A 19,458-nucleotide genomic window follows, 5' to 3' on the forward strand; every position below is an offset into this window, starting at 1 on the left:
CTTAAGGATCATCCTGGGCCAAGCTCTCATATTGGCTCTTACAGTTTAATATGGTCCATAACCCAGACAACTCCCACAGCAGCCCAAGGAGCAGGTGGATGCATTAACCAAAGCCTACACTTGTTCTAGGCAGGTGTTTGTTGTTTTGGCAGGATTTGTTAGATTATCTTGATTAATCTAATTTGTGCTATGACTCCAGCAATGACCTAGCAGGGAACAAACCAAAAAGACCAAGCTCTGGGACATGCCTACCTGCATCCCCTTTGTCCAGCTCCCTAACGAGGAGCCACTCAGAGCAGTTCCCTCCCACTGACTCTAAACCCTTGTGCAGAGCACAGCAAGGCCAGGCCTGATGTACTGAAGCTGAGAGCATAGGTGCATATACCATTTCCGTACCATTCCAGAGCTTTCTTCCACACGGAGAATACATTTCCGGTTAAAACACAAACACGCACACATTCTCACACAGACATATTAAATGGGCAAATAACTGCTGTTTGCTGGTAAAAGCATTCTCGGCACTGTTTGTAACGCTCAGTGTTTCCTACAGCTCATTCCGAGCTAGGAGGAGGCTTCACTTGCCTGCTGTAAGCGCTCCCTCTGTTGTCGCGCAGAAGAACTACCAGCAAACATGTTCCGTCAGCCTCGCATCTTTCTGATCTTCAAGTACTCCATCCTGAGATAACTTTTCTTGCTTATTTTCTCCCCAAGCAACTTCTGTCTTGTCCCAGTCTTCCAAAGTACCGGTGGTATCATTTAGAATAACAACGCACCTAAGAAAAAGTAAAAAACACTTTTAAATATTTTGCATTTGCCCTAAAAATCTTTTTACTATTCATATTAAGCATATTGTAGAGCTCACTCACTAATTTCAATGTGGATTAGAAATCCAAAGACTGAGCTGAAAAAAATAAAGGTGATGAAATGAATGACACATAAGAGAATTAGTGTTTATTTTAATTTAAAAGATTTAAAGGCCAAAATCCCTGCTTGCACTCAAAATAATGTCTGAAACCCATAACAGCAACAGAATGACAGAGGAGCTGCAGCCACAGAATTCAAGGGCAGTTTATTGGAGCAAGACACAAAAAGCACAATAGATGCAAATAACCATGTGTGGATGCAGAAAATGCAGATAACCTAATTTTCAGAAGTTTTGTCTTTAAATTCAAGCACTTCTCTTAGCTAAGTCCAGGCAGATATACGTTAGCTTGTCTGCAGAGTGGTTTCCTGGCACTTGCTGCCCATGTGATTTGCTGCAGCTGTCTGCCCTTGGCTTGGGTTCCTGCTGCCTGGAGAGCTTCTGCCCTTGGGTCTGGCAGTGCAAGAAAAAGCCTCTCTGAAAACTTACAGACCTTGGAACCAAGCAGGACTCTGTTTATTTTTGTGTGTCCTAAGCACTAAGTGCTGAGGTTGCAGGTTGCCCAAGAGTCTGCTCCTAGAGGCTCCACTAAAAGCCAAATGCCTGCAGAGTTCTCTCCGTGGAAAGTTGCCCAAAGGAGCCCTGAATCCAAAGTAATTTGCAGGGTGCAATGGGAGCTAAGTTAAAATTTAAAGTTTCAAAGTTTGTTATTAAAATTTTGTTGTTTTCTTTTCTTGCTTATTTCTTCCAATAGCCCAAACTCATCCTTTTTGTGATGGGCTGAGGTAAAAAAAGCCCTCATAAATGAAAATTGTAGTTTTCTAATCCACTGTTGACTGAGACAGTGAATTAATGCAGTGTTAGGACAGCTTTCCAACAGAAAGAAGCAATCATCTGAAAAATCAACTAGCAAGATTATGCTGTATTCGTGTATGGTTACCTCTCCCTTTCCCTGCCATAAAGCCCCACAATGATCTTGACTGATTTGTCGGTCAAGCTGTGGAAAAGCTAGTGGTGAAATTAAAATCTAACCTTTTACTTGAAAACACAGATATAAAGAATATTTTCTCCTGTAAATAGAAATGTCCTAGAGTGACAGAATCAAGAAACACTAGAAGACATGGTAACCTGAAAATGATCCCATAAAATGGTCTGAAATATGGCCAGGAAATAAGAATTAAAAATGGTATCTTAACTAAGCAACAACAGTCAAAGGAAGAAAACACAGATGAAAGAAAAGGACACATTTTACCACTGGCAGATAATGAGCAAATCTCAGGGGGCTGGAGGTCCTTAAAACATACAGTCTTTTCCAGTGAAATTACAGAAAATATAACATCTGTGATTTGGGAAGAACGAATCTAGTTAACCAATGGGCAGAAACAGGAGAGAGCTATTTTTGAGTAGCAGTTACTCAGCAGGCTATAGGAGATGAGTTAATGAACTAATTTGTGTGTTTGATATCCAGGGATTACATTAGCAATGAGATCTAAGCACCTAGAAATAGAATGTTGCATTACTGAGGTTTTCAACAGCATCTAATGCCCAATTCCTTCCAGGACTCTGGATTCTTTTGGAAAAACCTCAAGTCATACACTTTTATCTGTACACACAGAGATATATTTAAGATTAGCTTGTCAGTTTTCACAACACACAGAACAGCTGAGCTCTCCAATTTCAGTTCCTTTAGGGAAGGGGCCAAGGAAAAACCCAAAAATGGATAAAAACTGACTTAACGTGCATGGCTGCCACACCAGCACCTTTATAAACACCACGAGAGTCACCAAAAGAACGTGCCAAGGAAGGGCTGCATTCGGTGTGATGTGTGAACTGTGATATTTCAAATTGCTACAGCACAGCACACAAACTTTTCTTCTTTCCTTTCCAAATATCCAAGCAACTCTTCAGCTGTTTTACCAGGGACATGAACAGCTGAAATACAAAACATGGCAGGGCAGGATAACCCCAGTACTATCTCATCAATTCAGGTGTCAGAGTCAAATTCAGTCAAAACTGTTAAAGCCTTTAAAAAGTGGTAATAAAAAAACCCCAAACCAAACAATTACAAACTTTATAAGCTAATACATTGAAAATATATTTTCTAAATCTGAGAAATTTTTTTTAGGAACTGAAAAAAGTCCCCTCAGGCAGATGATTTTTTATGAAGCACCTTTTGCAGCATCAGTTAAATTAAGGTTTTCACGTTAGTGAGGTTTAACACAATCATTAGCAGCTGCCATATAAAAATAAAACAAGAATGGAAACATTTGAAAATATAAATGAAAGAAGGCAGAGATAACTAGGTTATTAATGTCTTAATTAAAGCAACATATTTTGCACGTATTTTAAACATTATAATTTAGTTCAAGCTCCATTGCTCTTTTCCAATAGTGTTACAGAGCTATGGGTTCAGATTCCAGAGCTTTTAATCTCCTGTGAAGAAAAAACTGCATTCCTTTAACCCTTCTTGATTGTGGCAATAAACACCTCCCACTCCCATTTGGCTGAAGGGAGGATGTCCTTGCACACTGTAACATGCTCCGTTATCTGTGGATGTATTCTTGGATATGAGGTTTATATAGAGAGAACAAACAGGAAAACAACTTTCTGGGGCATTCTAAGCTATTAAGTACGTATGGTAGAATGAAAATAAAATAAATAGAGAAAATAACAGAGCAAGCTGCACTGTGCTGCTCTAAGATAACAAAAAACAGCCCCAAAAGCAAAGCAACATTGCTCAAGCCGATGAAAATGCAGAAAAACTTTTCATTATGAGGCATTCTCTAAATTCACCTGAGATTAAACAATCACCAATATTACTTAAAACTAAGGTCACCAGCACTTGTTTGGACAGCTGCAGCATCAAACATATTGTGTATATAGTATATTTTCTCTAGGTGGGCGCTAAATGTCCTTTGCACTTACAGCTGTGGAAAACCAAGGGAGCAGGGGCTGTGCATGTTAGTGTCTTAAAATACCGATCCAATTCAAGATTTAAAAGCAGAGCCAGTATCCCTTATTCCTACCTGTCTCAAAAACTAGTCATTTTGATTTATTCTAGGCCTTTCCCATCTCAGTGTCTGAAAAGGGCAGACACAGGCAGGCAGGAATCCCTTAGGATCTTCAGCAATAACCTTTGCACAGAAGGGTTGGTAATGCTAACACAAAGCATGTGGGATAAATGTCACGGGTCATTTTAGTTATGTTGATTTTCTCCTGGTTTAGGACAGCTTTGCCATTTCAAAACTCCCATAAAGTTACAAAAAGGGGTTTTCAAGCGTGAACCCTACTGTTATTCCTGGGATAATGAATTCATTGTAGTGCTCCTGATTCTGCTGCAGTGTTTACAAGGGGCACAAAAATCAGCTGAAAATGTATCAATCCTTGATTTCTGTAACACAGAGGCCACAACCGGTCTGCTCATACCAACTAGAGGAAAAAAAAAAAACCAGCAAACCACTTTTTACATACTGTCAAGTGCTCATTTACCTGAAAAAATATTTATTATCTTGTGAAATACATTAGTGTATATAATGTAACACTCCTCAGATAGTCCTTACCCAGCACAACCTGCTTTCTCGGTTTCTGATCAAAACACAGAAGGGCTGAAATTCTTAAAATGGTCCCAGCTGATTTATTCAAGCAGGTCCTATTCTGCTTTAGCCTTTCCCATATTAGACTCATAACCATAAAACCACCTAAAAAGTAATTTCCAAGTCATGACTCAGGGCTCCTTTATTCTCAACTTACCTACGGCTTTTCTAGCTTAAAAAAATCTTTGCCCAAATATAAACCTGGAATTGATCTCAAGGATTCCGCAGGTGGCAAAGTGGCTGTGAGGCGTGTTTAAACTGCCTCCCCAGGAACCAGGACATCGAATTCTGGGATTGCACGCCGCGGGAAAATCACAGAATCCCAGAACAGTCTGGGTGGGAAAGAACCTTAAAGCTCATCCAGTTCCAACCCCCTGCTACGGGCAGGGACACCTCCCACTAGACAAGGTTGCTCCACGCCGTGTCCAACCTGGTCTTGACAGAGACTCAGATACGTGAAAAACCGACAGAAAAATGCACAGCAGAACCGAGTCAGGCAGCTGAAAAACCCGGCCTCCACAGCAGCCCCGCCTCATCCCCTCATGGCGACTTCTCCTCCCCTCACCGCGGCCCCGCCTCATCCCCTCATGGCAACTTCTCCTCCCCTCACCGCGGCCCCGCCTCATCCCCTCATGGCGAAGTCTCCTCCTCCCCTCACCGCGGCCCCGCCTCATCCCCTCATGGCGACTTCTCCTCCTCCTCCCCTCACCGCAGCCCCGCCTCATCCCCTCATGGCGAAGTCTCCTCCTCCCCTCACCGCGGCCCCGCCTCATCCCCTCATGGCGCCTTCTCCTCCTCCCCTCACCGCGGCCCCGCCTCATCCCCTCATGGCGAAGTCTCCTCCTCCCCTCACCGCGGCCCCGCCTCATCCCCTCATGGCGCCTTCTCCTCCTCCCCTCACCGCGGCCCCGCCTCATCCCCTCATGGCGAAGTCTCCTACTCCTCCCCTCACCGCGGCTCCGCCTCACCCGTCACGGCGGCCGCCGTGGTGCACTGTGGGAGCCGCAGTTCCCGCCCACACCTCTCGTGGCGGGACTACACCTCCCAGCAGGCGCGGGCGCGGCCGCCAACGGCGGGGCATGCCGGGAGCCGTAGTCCCGGCGCGCCGCACGCCCGCCCGCCCGCCTCCTCCCTCCCCCGGCGCGCACGGAAACCCCGTGCGTGCGGGCGCGGCGCTCTCTCGGGCCGCCGCCGCCATTCCGCGAGCAGCGCGGGCAGCCCGCGCTCCGGCCCAGCCGCCCCGCGCCGCCCCTGCCCGCCTCTGCCCGCCTCGCCATGCAGATCTTCGTGAAGACCCTCACGGGGAAAACCATCACCCTCGAGGTGAGCCGCCGCCGCCGGACCGCGCCGCCCGTGCCTGCCGGTGCTCCGAAACGCGGGGATGCGCCGGGAGGCAGCGGGATGTGTGGGGAAACGCGGCCCTGCGTTGCCTGGGGCGGTTCGGGCCACGCGGTGGAGGCCGGAATGGCCATGGCAGCACCGGGCGTGTGCCGGGAGCTCCTCGTGGTTTTTCGGCCTATCCGGGCTAATTGAAATGTGCAGCGCGTTTTGATTCTGTTGTTGTGTTTCGTAATAGGTTGAGCCTTCTGATACTATAGAAAATGTAAAAGCGAAGATCCAGGATAAGGAGGGTAAGTTCAATCAGCACTTATTAACTATTATATATTGATATCAATCAGTATATGTTGTATGTATTACTGTCAGTGCACTCTCGTGGATTGATGTGTGCCTTACACAGTTGTAATTCTCTGCAGCATTTTTTGATTTAATTGCAGCCTGTTGTAGCTCACTCCTCTCATTTATTCCTGATTTATCTCACCACTAGGCATCCCTCCGGATCAGCAGCGGCTGATCTTTGCTGGGAAGCAGCTGGAAGATGGACGCACACTGTCTGACTACAACATTCAAAAAGTGAGTAGGAGGGTGGACAGAGCAGTGCAGTACCCAGGAACTGGCACAGACAGAGCTGACTGACCTTTTCTTAGCTGACTAAGAAATACTTCTAGTAGATTTAGCCAAATCAAGGGATTGGGGCAGTGTTGATACTGGGAGCTTGGGATGCCACCTTAATAGCAAATAATCCTTTTAGAGCTTTCCTAAGTGCCTGGCGCTTCAGATGTACTTTCTCTAGGTAAAAGCAAGAAGCCTGCTTAAATGCTGCACTTGCTTTGAGAAAGCATTTTGAGTCTATTTCATGTGCTTTACAAACAGGAATCAACCCTTCACCTGGTGCTGAGACTTCGTGGTGGTGCTAAGAAAAGGAAGAAGAAGTCTTACACAACTCCCAAGAAGAACAAGCATAAGAGAAAGAAGGTTAAGCTTGCAGTGCTCAAGTACTACAAGGTAGGCAGAACTAACTCGAGAAGCTTGATGGAAACTCATCTCTCACCAGGGAGGATGTGGAGCCTGTAACTGGTCTGCACAGAGCCTGCTGTATTTAATATTTAAACTCATTCTGAATATTTGCAAACATCCCATGTGTTAAATAAAAGGCACATGATCTGTTGCAGCTGGGCCCTTCTGACTTTTATCTCCAAAAGTTTGATGTAGTTACTGTTACAAAAACTATTATGCCAGTGGAAAAGACTCAGAATTATTTCTGTTGCTAAGAGGTGGAGAGTGTATGTGAGCCATTGCCTGTTTGTCCTTCCCAGGTGGATGAGAACGGCAAGATCAGCCGCCTGCGCCGGGAGTGCCCCTCGGAGGAGTGTGGGGCCGGAGTCTTCATGGCCAGTCACTTCGACAGACACTACTGTGGCAAGTGCTGTCTGACATACTGCTTCAATAAGCCAGAAGACAAGTAAATGTACCAGACAATAAAAATCTGAGCTTCTGTACGGTTTAAGGATTTATTTCTGTGGCGCTGTGTTTCCTCTCTGCTGATCAGTGAGAAAAACTTGTGGACCTTTGGGTGCTGCCTGCCAGCTAGGGTGAAATACTTGGTATAAAAGTGAAGCAGCAACTTGATTTAAAGAATATTGGGTACCAGTTTTAAAAGGGAAAAAACCAACACCTGAGCTAACCTTAGATGTGGTCTCTTTAACATGAGACAGTTCTGATCTGGAAGAATTGGAAATTCAGAGGTCCAGAGTCAGGTCTGCAAGTGGGTCAGTGCCGGAGAATGGGGTATGGGAGTCCTGGTGACAGAATGCAGAGAACACACTGAAATAGTGCACAGCAGCACTGGGAGGGAGGGCACAGATGGCTCAGCTGTTTTGGATCCAAGAGATTGTCATCAGAAATATTTTACCGTGATAGTTTTACACACCTGAAGTGCTTGTAGCTACTCCGGTGGTTTATCCCATGTTCCACTGAGGGAAGCTGGTTGCTTCACATGATAGAAAAGCAGAACATTTCAGATATAAAATGTATCTGAAGTGCTCTGATGTAAAGAACAGCTCCTGTGCATCTCTGGAAGCTCATTTAATGTTAAGAGTTAAAAGGCCAGCCAGGAATATAATATATGTCCTTTAGTGTTCATGTGTTGAAATGTCTTTAAAAGCCCGGGTCCCAGGAAGTTGTCTGTCGAACTTCTTTTTCTTCGTAACAGATAATTTCATCTCCAATACTGAATTCCAGATTTTTGTCCAAACTCAATCCACAATCCATTCCCGTTTTTATTACCTGAACATCATCTTTATGATACTTCAGTGATGATAAACATCCTACAAAGAGAAAATGCATGAAAGAGAGGCCACCAGCAGCAGAGGAGTGGTTTGGTTTGCCCTTCCTGCAGAATTCATGTTTCACTTTGTGACTACACAAGGAAAGCAGGGAATTGTAGGGATTGTGGGTGTTGGGGTTAATGGAAGTCAGACACCAGCTCTTTTGGACTCTTTCCTACCAGAGTGGATGGTTGGAAAAAGATCTGGGAACAGTACACCAGCATTTGGTGGCTTTCCTCTCCATCCTGGACAGAATCCAGGATTGCTCTAGGATCCTTGGTACTAACTTCCCAGGGGGCTAGCAATGTCTAAAAATACTAACACAAATCCACATTCTGTGGCAATTCCACTCACCTTTCCAAATAACATCCCTGTTACGGATTAGCTTAAACTTCATTTTTCTGTCCAGCAGCCCCTTGTGCACTCTGCATCCAGCCACTGGAATTTTGTTTTTTCCTACTGTGACAGAGAAGGTGTCAAGAACAGAAGCTTCTCCTGAAAGTAAAAAATAAAGCTGAAGTCCATAGGAATAACAAACTGGCATGAGGTAGAAGCAGGCTGCATTTTTTTACTTGCCATGCTTTTTAACAAAATAGAAAAGCAGTTACAGGGTAGTATAAAATAGTTGATAAAAGAGGAACACTTCTTTGGGGAATAAACTTGAGGCCACATTCTGAGGCAAAACCAGATCAGTCAATGAAAACTCACCTATTGTACTTTCCACCACAGTTGGGGGCAGCCTGCTGTTTAGCTCATCCTTCAAGTCTTCTATGAGTTTGTAGATGATGTTGTGAAGTTTAATTTTTATGCCCTTTCTATCAGCCAGCTTTTTGATACTTTCATTGGCTTTCACACTGAATCCAAGTATTACACCTGATAAATGAAACAACTGTCAAGTGATGACTACAAGAGATGAGTCTTTGAACAGTTAACATGAAATTTTGCAGCACAGGGTACATTTTATTCCTGCTTCTCTTTTAAGGGGGGACCATTTGCCTCACCCACTAGGGCACACGGACTGCTACAAACCTCCTACCAAAATAAATGCCCCAAAAAAGCCCACAGAAAGTCCCTGATGACAGAGCTGGAGGTATCAAAGCAGAAAATAACACACACAGCTCATGTAAAGGACACAGATCTCTCTCTCTTGGGCTGGAAAACCAAGACAGCTGCCCAAATAAAGCTAGAAGTGAATTCTAAATGATTCTTGCCCACCTGTGGGCTATGGCAGGTGCACTGACCTCACCCTCTGCAGCAGGTGAGAATTACAGGGGATGAACAGCAACAACTGACTCAGCCCTAGATCCAGTTGCCTCCCTGAGCAAAAGGAAATTATTTTCTAACCTGCTTTTCTAGCTCTGCCCTGTTTGAACATCATAAAGCACCCTGAGTGAAGAGTCAAGAGTTTAACCTTAACAACTTGAGTTTCTGGCAACAGCTTTTCCAGAGTCCTTCCATTTCCATGAGACTTCCAGGCTCCCTTCCTGCACCAGCCTGAGGTTCAAGGAAGCATTTTTAAGATTGACATAAATCTACCTTATTGATGCTGCTAATTTTTATTGAGAAAAGAAAACTTGACTGAGGCCTATCCATTTCAGTAAGTCAGGACTTCCAAAATTGTAAAATGATTTTTAAACACACACCATTAAATGCTTCAGCAAGACTGATATCATTTTCACTGATATCTCCCATTCCAAAGTAGACAATATCCAGTTTACATTCATCCTCACAATCGTAGCTGTCCAGAATGTTCAGAATAGCTTCAACAGATCCATCCACATCACCTGCATGGATAAATGGAAATACTGCTGACTTTGTGTAAGTCAAAGACACAGAAATACAACTACTGCCCACTCCACGCTGTGCAACAAAGTCTTTTGACATCTGTCACTCTTACTATATTTTGAGTAGTATGTTAAAATTCATCCAAAAAGTCTGTTAATTCCAAAAATAAACTGGATAAATACAGTAGGGCCAGAGGCTCTACATCTGCTGTCACTGTCAGGTCAAGTTTGCAGGTTTTCAACTAACAGTCACTGCTTGAGTATCACTAAATGAGGTTAAACCAAGTTCCTCCTGTCCCACTTTAATATATAATTGTTCTTCTCTATTTTGCTGATGCAAAATTGCTTATAGCTTGTATTTTTTATTATTTATATATAGGGTTTTATATATGTGTCTATATATGCTTATATAGGGGTTTATATGTATGGATTTTACTTAGGAGCTCCTGGATAAGTGGGTTGGGCATGTTAAGTTTTCCTGTTGCTCTGGCCCTGCTGGAAGCACATCCTTCTGCCCACTGGATGCTTTCTGATGCCCCTGCTCTTAGGAGAGCAGTTCAACAATCAGTTTTAAACTGATTAAACTTTTGGTAACAGAAACTGTGTTTAATTTAGAGCTCTGTTTCAGACTGAGCATTTGAGAAGCACAGAATCAAAGGAGCAGCAAACAGACAGGGACAGCACCTTTAACTATTAATGACAGTGTGTTTTCATCCATCTCTGCTCTCTCCTTAGGCCTTGAGAACATCACATGCTTATTGGCCTTGTACAGAGCTGCCTTCCTCTGTCTCCAGGTCAGGTGGGACAGCTTCTGCTGCTCCTTCTCATATTCCAACCTGTGTTCCTTTTGCTTTGCTTCAATAACTTCCAGATCCTTCTTCATCTTCTCCTGTTCTTCAACATAGGTCCTCCAAGCCACAACTTCCTGTGCCCTTTGCTGGGCAGGAAGACAGAAACATTACCTTTAAAGCACTGCATCAGAATGCTCTGCAATAATCCAGTCTCATCCTTTTGCATCTTCTCTACAGGCTCACTCATGTTCTTTCACTTTTAACTATACGTTTTGCTGCACAGATGGCACAGAATGAGACGAGCTTTTCCTCCCTAAGCTACCACATGACTCAAGGCCTATTTTTGCAGTATCTCCGCATTGCAGAAGAGAATTTATTGTTCATTCTTTCATGTGGTGTTTTTCCAGCTCTCGCAACACCTGTTTCAAGCTGCATTTTATGCATTTTCTCTTTGTCAGACAAGAGTTATCTCTTTCTCAAATTAAAACACTGATCTCCTGAAGTACTGGATTGTTCCAATGGAGATGAGGACACTGCAGCAGGGGAAAGGTGGAAAAAGAAAGAGGCAAAATGCAAGCCCTCATTCCTCTTCTAGAGCATCTAACTCAGGTCCCTTAATCCCCATGCTCGACCTTTCATGAAATTATCCAGGTGATTTAAAGCTCTCACTTATTTTGTTACTCAGCTCCTTCCCATCCACCTTCCTGCAGTGGGAACTTGCCATTGAACAGTTCTTTCTGTACCTCAGACTCTACTTCAAGGATTTCATCTCCTGCTGAAGGGGATTCCTTCCAGCCCATGATTTCCACGGGGATGCCTGGGGAGGCTGCATGCACAGCTTTGCCATTCTCATCGAACAGGAAACGCACTTTTGCCCAGGTCTTCCCTGCAACCAGAACACAGCCTTTCCTCAGAGTTCCTCTCTGGATGATGGCTGTGGTGAGTGGACTAGTGAAGAGCAGAGGAGAAAAATAACAGACAAAATGCAAGTGATGTTTCTCCCTGTCTTCATGGTCAGTGTAGGCACAACATAACCAGGATGGATTTGTGATCCATCATAGGCAGAATATTCCTGTGATGATTTACTAGAGCACTCACCAAATTTTTGAGTGAGTTAAAAAATCCCAAAATCTGTACTGTACTCTTCATTTCTGCAGATCAATCAAAAATCTGGCATTTGTGAACCCAAGAACAGGATGATTTTACACATTAAATGAACCCCCACCCAAAAAAAACCCCCCAAAACAACAACCCCAAACAACAAATCCCAACAATTTCTTAGAATTCAGATCAGTTTTAAAGAGGGCAGAACACACCTCATTCACATAGAACCTGCAAATGGAGGACTAAGATACTTAAGGGTAGAATGTCACGTTACACAAAACTTGTCAAGAATTTTGTATGTATTGATTGTTAACTTCATCATTCCTACTTTTTAAATAACATCCTAAAAAACACATTCTACCATTTTAAACTATTTCCTGTTACAGGATTTCATTTCAGGGATATGATGAATTTTGCCCCATCAGTTTATAACCTCTTGTGTTGCAGAGTAGTATTTCAAGGCTTTAGTTAGAAACCCTGCAAAGAAAGTGTTTATTTACTGAGGCCCAGGTCCCCTGAGCAGTGTGTCTGTGTTGTTACAAAGTGCTTCACTGAAGCTGCAGAGGTGGCAGCTGACTCACCCTTTCCCTTTGTCTTTCCGAGACTCAATGACAGTCCCCTCCACCGGCCCCGTGGCATCTGCCTTCAGTTCCAACATCTCTGCCAGAGCAACAGTTGCCTCTGCCAAAACCATCAGGTTTTCCCCCTGCATGAAACCACACAAAACCACACAGAATAAAGGAAGTGCCCAATCAAAGTGAGATCAGAAGTTGAACCCTTAGTGCCAAATTCCCCCACTGAAATGTGATGACATTTAACACCCAGGCAAGACTTCAGGATATCAGAGACAAAACTGTTGGACTGAATTACCAGAAGAAAAATGAGATATTATTGCTTGCTGGAAGTCTGAGCCTCCAAATACATTTCAGCGTGTTTCAAATAATTCTGGCAGGAGCCAGTAGCACTGAGCTCATGGCAAGGTATCAAATACCAGGAAGAGAAGCATTTTATTTTCCAGCTGCCAAATAAAAATGCATCTCTCTGCACGTATCAGACAGCCATGAACACCATCATTTTTCCTACCACAATCTTACCTTGAGTGCAGAAATATTTACAGCCTGAACATCACCTCCAAACTCTTCACAGACCACATCGTGAGCCAGCAATTCCTTCTTTACTCTTTCAGGATCAGCTTCAGGTTTGTCACATTTATTAATGGCGAGGATAAGAGGAACTAAAAAGAGAACATACAAACTCAGCACCAACCTAACCAAAACCTGCTGCTAGCACCACAGCTGCTAGAAAAGGCTACAGCAAGTTATGGCCACTTAGAACAGATCATCATCTCACTTGGTGCCTCTTCCCTGAGCAGCCATTGAGATCTGAGCTACCAGGAAGAAGCTGGAGGAGTTATCCATGTAGGGAAGGAAAAAAAACCCAAACCATGAACCCCTGTCTTGGAAATATTTGTATTTTAGGATCTTTATGTATTACTGCAACATTCAGTACATTTTCAAACATCTCAGGGGATGATGAATGGGAGTAGGACAGTTACTCCCCAAGTTCTGTGGATCTCAGTCCAAGGAGGTTTGAGAGGTAAAAACAAGGTTCCCAAAGCACCCTACACTGTACCTCCTGCGTTTTTGGCGTGCTGGATGGACTCTATGGTTTGCTGCATCACTCCATCTTCTGCTGCCACCACCAGAATCACGATGTCGGTGACGTTGGTGCCTCTCGCCCGCATGGCTGAAAAGGCTGCGTGGCCAGGAGTGTCAAGGAAAGTTATCTTCTCCCCAGAAGGCATGTGCACTGTGAACAAATGGTGTGGCTCAAAATCAGCACTTCACTCAGCTTTAGTTGAGGTATTGTACATCAAGCATCACTCCTTTCAGAGCATTTTAATAATAATGACATGTTTTAGGCAGTAAGGCAATTGTTGGTATGGAGATCATAGGTGCTGTTAAAGCCTCAGGAAGGAGGAAGTGTCTTGGGATCCTCCATAATCCAAAACAGTCTAATTTCAACTGTGCAGACAATTCACTTTGAAGTTCCATCAACATAGCTATGACAGGTATCAGCAACAGACATTTTATGTCATGGTTTCCTCTCTCACCATTTATGTGGCACTTTTTTTCCCCTAGTGAACTGGCAGCAATCAGCCTGCTGTGTGAGATGGAGAGGAAACTGTGTTAGACATGAGCACTTGGACCATACCAAGAAAAGCCCCAATGTGCTGTGTGATGCCTCCTGCTTCCATTGACGCCACCTGGGTTTTCCGCAGGCTGTCCAGTAAGGTTGTTTTCCCATGGTCAACGTGTCCCAGGATGGTGACAACTGGGGGCCGTGGGGTCAGTACTGCTGGGTCTGCAGGAGGTCTGTAATTACAGCAAAAATGGGGGTTGTAAACCCCAAAAAAATTCACTGAGCCACGACAGCTAAGAAGAGGCATCTACCAGCACTTGGTGCTGTGCAGTCGAGGCTGCCTCCTCCCCGAACACCTGCAGAAAGACACAGAACTAAAAGAGGCAAAAAGAACAGCTCACAACTTGCCTCTTCACAGCATCTGTGTTTTTTCTTTCCTTTTCCTCTTTCAGTTTTGCTGATTTATACTTCATTCCTGATTTTTGAACAATCATCTTGATGTGGTCTTCATGTAAGATGGAATCTGGCTCTATTGAATCAAGGTTAATGTCTGTGTACAGCAGCACTTCATAAATATGATCTGTAGAAAACATAAACACATTTAACAATTACATCCACAAAAACGTGGGACAAAAAAACCCCCAACCCACTTAATTAGGCTTTTTAATTTTTTTTGTGCTAATAAGTATTATTCACAAAGGAGTTTTCCCTTAGATAGATTTATATTAAAGTTGCCATTAATCTACATACTCGCAGAGAACTTTTTGCAGATTTACTGAAAATTACTACTCTGTTAGCTGCTACAATCTTATTTTTCACACAGATATTCCTAGCTTACTTTTCCACTAACTCCAAAAAAGAAAACAACTGAAACTCATCTAAAGCAAACAGCAAAGGAGTGATTCAAGGAGGAAGGAAATTTGACAAATCTGACCATATGCTCTTCTCTTTGGTTGTAGAAACACAGAACATATTACAGTAGTCAAAAACTGCTACAGGGAGCAATTCCAGACAAGTCTTGCAGTCTTGCCCACTCCCAGTTAATCAAATGACTGTTCTAATGAAACACAAATTGCTCCTGAATCCCACATTCCTACTGCTACTCTGGATTTTGGGCTGAAGCTCTTCAGCCACGAGTTCTTAACTCACAGGGGTCCAGCTCTTACAAAGCAGGGTGCCACGTTTTCCTTCCAGAATAATTTAGCCCCTGGGAACCACAGCCATAAGGAGCAGCCTGCATGGATCTGAGGCCCCTCTGCTGGAGGTGTCAGACAGACCTGGCTTCTTCACATTTAAATGTCTGCCCTGGTACTTTGGATGGCCTGACTTCTTTTCTCTTTAGTCTGCACTGTGTCTCCCAACACTTCCTTTGGGCTGGGTACAACCTCCCTTCCCAAGGGATGGATCAACAACCACTAACTAGGGCCACTTAAGGCCATGGAAGACATCTTTGCCTTTCCTGCTGGTGGAAGGGGTGTGGCAGATTTTGCTGTTTCAGACCCCAGAGCAGGCTCTCACCTATGTCTTTGCCCATAGCTTGTGCCAGTTCCTCCACAGTCATCTTCGGCCTTATCTCCACTTCACCTCTAGTCAGGGGAATCTTCTTTTTCTTCTTTTTTGTCTCCTGCATGGAATTAGACACATAGATAGGAATACATAAACTAAGAAATAACAAAAACAATATTAAAAAGACAATGCTCTTGAGCCATATGAGGTAAAAACATCTTTTTTACTACAATACCAATTGCAATAAATTAATAACTTGACACATCATAATGAACATTTTAAATGTATAGCACACTACCCTTAATCTTTTTGCATTTTTAGTTTTTCAGAACAAGGACAAAAATCAATAAAACCATTTCCATTTTTGTTTGCAATCATTTCCTCCAGTGTCAGCAAAAATTCATTATGCTATTGGTCTAAGTCAGTACTTGAGAGGGAATGGCAAAAAAATGATACACTAAGTACATTTTGTCTTACAGATTTATGACAACTTCTCTATATTTGAGAATAAAGCACATTTAAAAAAAAAAAATTAAATATTCCAACTGAGCTCTTGTACTTCCACACAAACCCAGGGATTACTGGATGTCCTTAATTACCTCCTTTGTGGCTAGATGTCTGCACTGTGATAAGGCAGCACTGACTGATCTGTCTTTTTGCCAGAGCTGTGGTTGCAGAAGGAGGGACCCCATGGGATGTGCAGACAACTGCACAGGCTTCCATGGTGCTCCACAAATTTTCCTGGAGGACAGGGCATGCAGCTGCCGGCAGGCACCGCGGAGCTGCACCAGATTTTCAAACCTCAGCAGCAACTCTCGGTTCATTTCCCCACTGAAAACACAAAGCACACACTGAGATCAGCCTCGAGGCTCAAAGATCCTCTTTTTCAGGATAAAATGGACAGGAACACAAGGCACGAATGTTATGTTTCCAAACAGGCTTTTTAACACTAACAAAATTAAACTATTCAGGAGCTGGTCCAGTTTTTCCATTTCCTTCCGCGCTTCACCTTTCTCCACTACCCTACTGCAGACACACAGATCTCCTAAGAGCTTACAGATCTTTCATCTTTCTCCACTGATCTTTGATATAAACTACTAATTCCCCCTTTGAGGTTCTTTGACATTTCCTAAACCAACCCCACACTTGCACTCCTCATGCTATACTGATAGAAATACCCAAGTAGCACCTACCTCTCTAAGCAGCAAAACACACCTACAAAATGCCCTTTACCTGAGTATTTCAAGACAAAAGCACCATGGAAAGACCACAGCATGGCAGTGACACCAGTGCTGTCATGTGGCCAGAGACATCCTGTGAGGCTGAGCCCTGGCTCAGCAATTAAGGTTCTGTCAGGTCATCCCACATCTTCTTTTAGCCATCTTAACTTCGGTTTGAGTCATTTTGCCAACTGTCCTGGAACACAGTCTCCTCTCTGAGCTTCTCCTTTTGCTCAGAGCTGCCTATTCTGCACTGGCACAGGGTGCCCAGAGCAGCTGTGGCTGCCCCATCCCTCTGGCACTGTCCAAGGCCAGGTTGGACGGGGCTTGGAGCAACCTGGGATAGTGGAAGGTGTTGCTGCCCATGGCAGGGGGTGGCGCTGGATGGGCTTTAAGGTCCCTTCCAACCCAAACCCTGCAGTGATTCTGTCCTGCTCAGAGATGGACTCTCTGTACCTTCCATGTCCCCTCTCACAGGTGTCCTTGTGTCACCTTCCCAGCAGCTCCAAAGGCAGGGAATGCTCTGGGTTCCTCTCAGAATGCCTGCGGGCCCTTTAAAACCTCCCTTGCACCCGGACACCTGCAGAAAGCGAGCACATGACAAACTAACCAACCAAACCCAGCTATTTTGGTGGTTTTTCTAACCCTAAAGAGAACCTTAAAGGGGCTGACGCGGTGAAACCGAGGGAGCCGCGGAGCTGCCACACAAACAACACAAGGTCAAGAAACACCGGGCCAGCTCACAGCGGCGAAAACCACGCCAGGCTCGGACTGCGGAAAACCCTTCCCGGCTCCCGGGGCGGGCGAGTGGCTCCCGCTCCCGCTGCTCTCCTGCCCATCGTTCTGGCTAAAAAATACCTGTCAGCCGCAGCCCGCCCTCCCCGCGAGGGCAGCGCCCTTCTCCGAGCCCCCGGGTCCCGGCCTTGACAGCCCGAGGAATGACGGAGGGAATGAGGGAGGAAAGGAATGAAGGAAAGGAAGGAAGAAGGGAAGGGAAAAGACTCCGCGTCCCCTCCGCGCCTCACGCCCGCTCTCTGCGCACGCGCCGCGAGGGGGCGCGAGGGCACCGCGCAGGCGCAGCTGCGACCCTCGGGCGGCCCGGGCGGGGGCGGGGCCTCGCCTCAGGGGAGGCGGGAACTCCCCTCAGGGGAGGCGGGACATGGAGCCTCTCACGGGAGGCGGGAACTCTCCTCAGGGGAGGTGGGAACTCTCCTCAGGGGAGGCGGGACATGGAGCCTCTCACGGGAGGCGGGAACTCTCCTCAGGGGAGGTGGGAACTCTCCTCAGGGGAGGCGGGACATGGAGCCTCTCACGGGAGGCGGGAACTCTCCTCAGAGGAGGTGGGAAACCCGCTCCGCGGAGCGGGGCCACGGAGCCCGTCACGGGACAGATTTTTCTGAGTTTATCCCCATTGTAGGGTTTTGAAACTAATTTTTAAAAGTATCTATTTATCTATCTATGTACACACTTAAATTCGTTTTACTCCTGCCTGCCAGGAGACAGCAGCTTTTTCTTTGCAAAGCCCTCCCGCCCACCTCCAACCTAAAGCTTTAACGTGGCTGATTTTTAAGTCCTCTCTAATTTGGCGTCTCTAAAATAGCGCCACTTAATGGACTAGGGAAAACAAAAATCTAAGAGGAAGGTCTATAAATGAAAAATCCTTAGTGTTACCTGGTTAATGCTGGTTGTAAAACCCAGAGATAATCCCAAGGGTCTGCCTGGGACAGTGCTGCTGCTGCGGCGATCCCTGTCCGGCCACTGCAAATTGAGTGTGACGAGTAATGACCACAATTTCCTTTACATATATTTGAGCTGTGTATTTCATGCTCTTTGCCCATAATGTGGGACCTGTGGTAGTTTACACACGTGGTTTTCCACACGCTTACAAGAGCCATAACTACGTGTTTTGTTGCCCTCAGTATCTCTCCTACAAGTATTTGCTCATTTATGATGCTGAGTGTTGAAAAAAAAAGTGTTCTGAATTTCAAAGGCCGGGTACTGACACCTTGAAATGCACTGGGCCCTTGAGTGTTTCTCCACGGGTAAAATGGGAAAAATCATCTCAAAAATAGATCACGGTAAAAAAACCCCCTTAAATACCAGAAGTTGTGCAAAGCACATTAAAAGCACTCCTGTTCCTGCACAGGGAGGCACAATGGGAAGGAAGGGCTGGCACAGGGACACTGCCAGGGCAACACATCCTGGGAGTGCCTGGGCTTGACCTGAAAAAGGTTTTATTGGAAAGATAAATTTAGCGTGAGAAACAGTCATCAGAGTTTACTGCAAATCTGCTTTCTGAGATGATCTTCCATTGGATGCTGCCTGGAAATCTTCCTGTGCACTGCTGTAAGGCTCTGGGAATTAGCGTGGGATCATATTTTATCCACATGTCTCTTAACCACAGAGTCATACTGTTTTAATTTAAAACTTTATTAGAGATTGCCCGTTTTTCTGAAGGGCAAACTGAAAACAAATAATTCTTGGTGTCATAGGTCAGGGCAATGGTTCGGGTGGTAGAAATACTTTCCAACTGTGTGGCCATTAATGCTTGGCTTTGCCCCTTAGTTGCAATTCCTGATCATTATTAGTTGTCTTTAAAAAAATGCAAATGATGCAGTTTTTGTTTTTAGGTTGTATCATGAATTTTGATTTTCTTTAAAGCTTTGAATTTTTTCTTAACTTTCTTATCTAGCAGCGTTTTCAGCAAAACTGTACGTAAGGAGCAAGCCAGAACCTGAAATTATTGTGAGGACACATACAAAAAATGTCATAGGTTAATTTAATCTGAGAC

General features: G+C 44.7%; 2 protein-coding genes across 3 annotated transcripts; one reads left to right on the forward strand and one right to left on the reverse strand.

Annotated features, from left to right (window-relative positions):
• The first annotated feature begins 5,608 nt into the window (after window positions 1-5,608).
• On the forward strand, window positions 5,609-7,307 carry RPS27A (ribosomal protein S27a). Its single transcript, XM_069008837.1, has 5 exons — window positions 5,609-5,778; window positions 6,032-6,086; window positions 6,281-6,366; window positions 6,667-6,798; window positions 7,110-7,307. Exons 1-5 carry the CDS (start codon window positions 5,731-5,733, stop codon window positions 7,257-7,259), a joined length of 471 nt encoding a protein of 156 aa, XP_068864938.1. The 5' UTR covers window positions 5,609-5,730; the 3' UTR covers window positions 7,260-7,307.
• Window positions 7,286-17,710, reverse strand: MTIF2 (mitochondrial translational initiation factor 2). Of its 2 annotated transcripts, XM_069008834.1 has the most exons (15): window positions 17,526-17,710; window positions 17,124-17,247; window positions 16,047-16,278; window positions 15,460-15,565; window positions 14,350-14,521; window positions 14,014-14,174; window positions 13,432-13,608; window positions 12,894-13,033; window positions 12,381-12,505; window positions 11,439-11,643; window positions 10,589-10,841; window positions 9,764-9,904; window positions 8,829-8,993; window positions 8,475-8,615; window positions 7,286-8,120 (listed from the first exon to the last, which is right to left on the reverse strand). In XM_069008834.1, the coding sequence occupies exons 3-15, from the start codon at window positions 16,269-16,271 to the stop codon at window positions 7,951-7,953; spliced, it is 2,181 nt and encodes a 726-aa protein (XP_068864935.1). In that variant the 5' UTR covers window positions 16,272-16,278; window positions 17,124-17,247; window positions 17,526-17,710; the 3' UTR covers window positions 7,286-7,950. The 2 variants fall into 2 exon arrangements, with proteins under 2 accessions (XP_068864935.1, XP_068864937.1); XM_069008836.1 differs by lacking the exon at window positions 17,124-17,247.
• Window positions 17,711-19,458: the final 1,748 nt, after the last annotated feature.

Source organism: Aphelocoma coerulescens, chromosome 3 (assembly GCF_041296385.1).
Source record: "Aphelocoma coerulescens isolate FSJ_1873_10779 chromosome 3, UR_Acoe_1.0, whole genome shotgun sequence".
Taxonomy (NCBI): domain Eukaryota; kingdom Metazoa; phylum Chordata; class Aves; order Passeriformes; family Corvidae; genus Aphelocoma; species Aphelocoma coerulescens.

What these genes read in the sequence shown, in the direction of transcription:
- RPS27A (XM_069008837.1), top strand. Translation starts at nt 5,731, where the DNA reads ATGCAGATCTTCGTGAAGACCCTCACGGGGAAAACCATCACCCTCGAG. An exon ending in CTGACTACAACATTCAAAAA is followed by an intron (nt 6,367 to 6,666) that starts GTGAGTAGGAGG and finishes CTTTACAAACAG; the next exon opens with GAATCAACCCTTCACCTGGT. An exon ending in CAGTGCTCAAGTACTACAAG is followed by an intron (nt 6,799 to 7,109) that starts GTAGGCAGAACT and finishes TGTCCTTCCCAG; the next exon opens with GTGGATGAGAACGGCAAGAT.
- MTIF2 (XM_069008836.1), bottom strand. Translation starts at nt 16,271, where the DNA reads ATGAACCGAGAGTTGCTGCTGAGGTTTGAAAATCTGGTGCAGCTCCGC. An exon ending in GACATCTAGCCACAAAGGAG is followed by an intron (nt 15,566 to 16,046) that starts GTAATTAAGGAC and finishes AATTCCATGCAG; the next exon opens with GAGACAAAAAAGAAGAAAAA. An exon ending in ACTGTCATTAATAGTTAAAG is followed by an intron (nt 9,905 to 10,588) that starts GTGCTGTCCCTG and finishes TTATCCATGCAG; the next exon opens with GTGATGTGGATGGATCTGTT.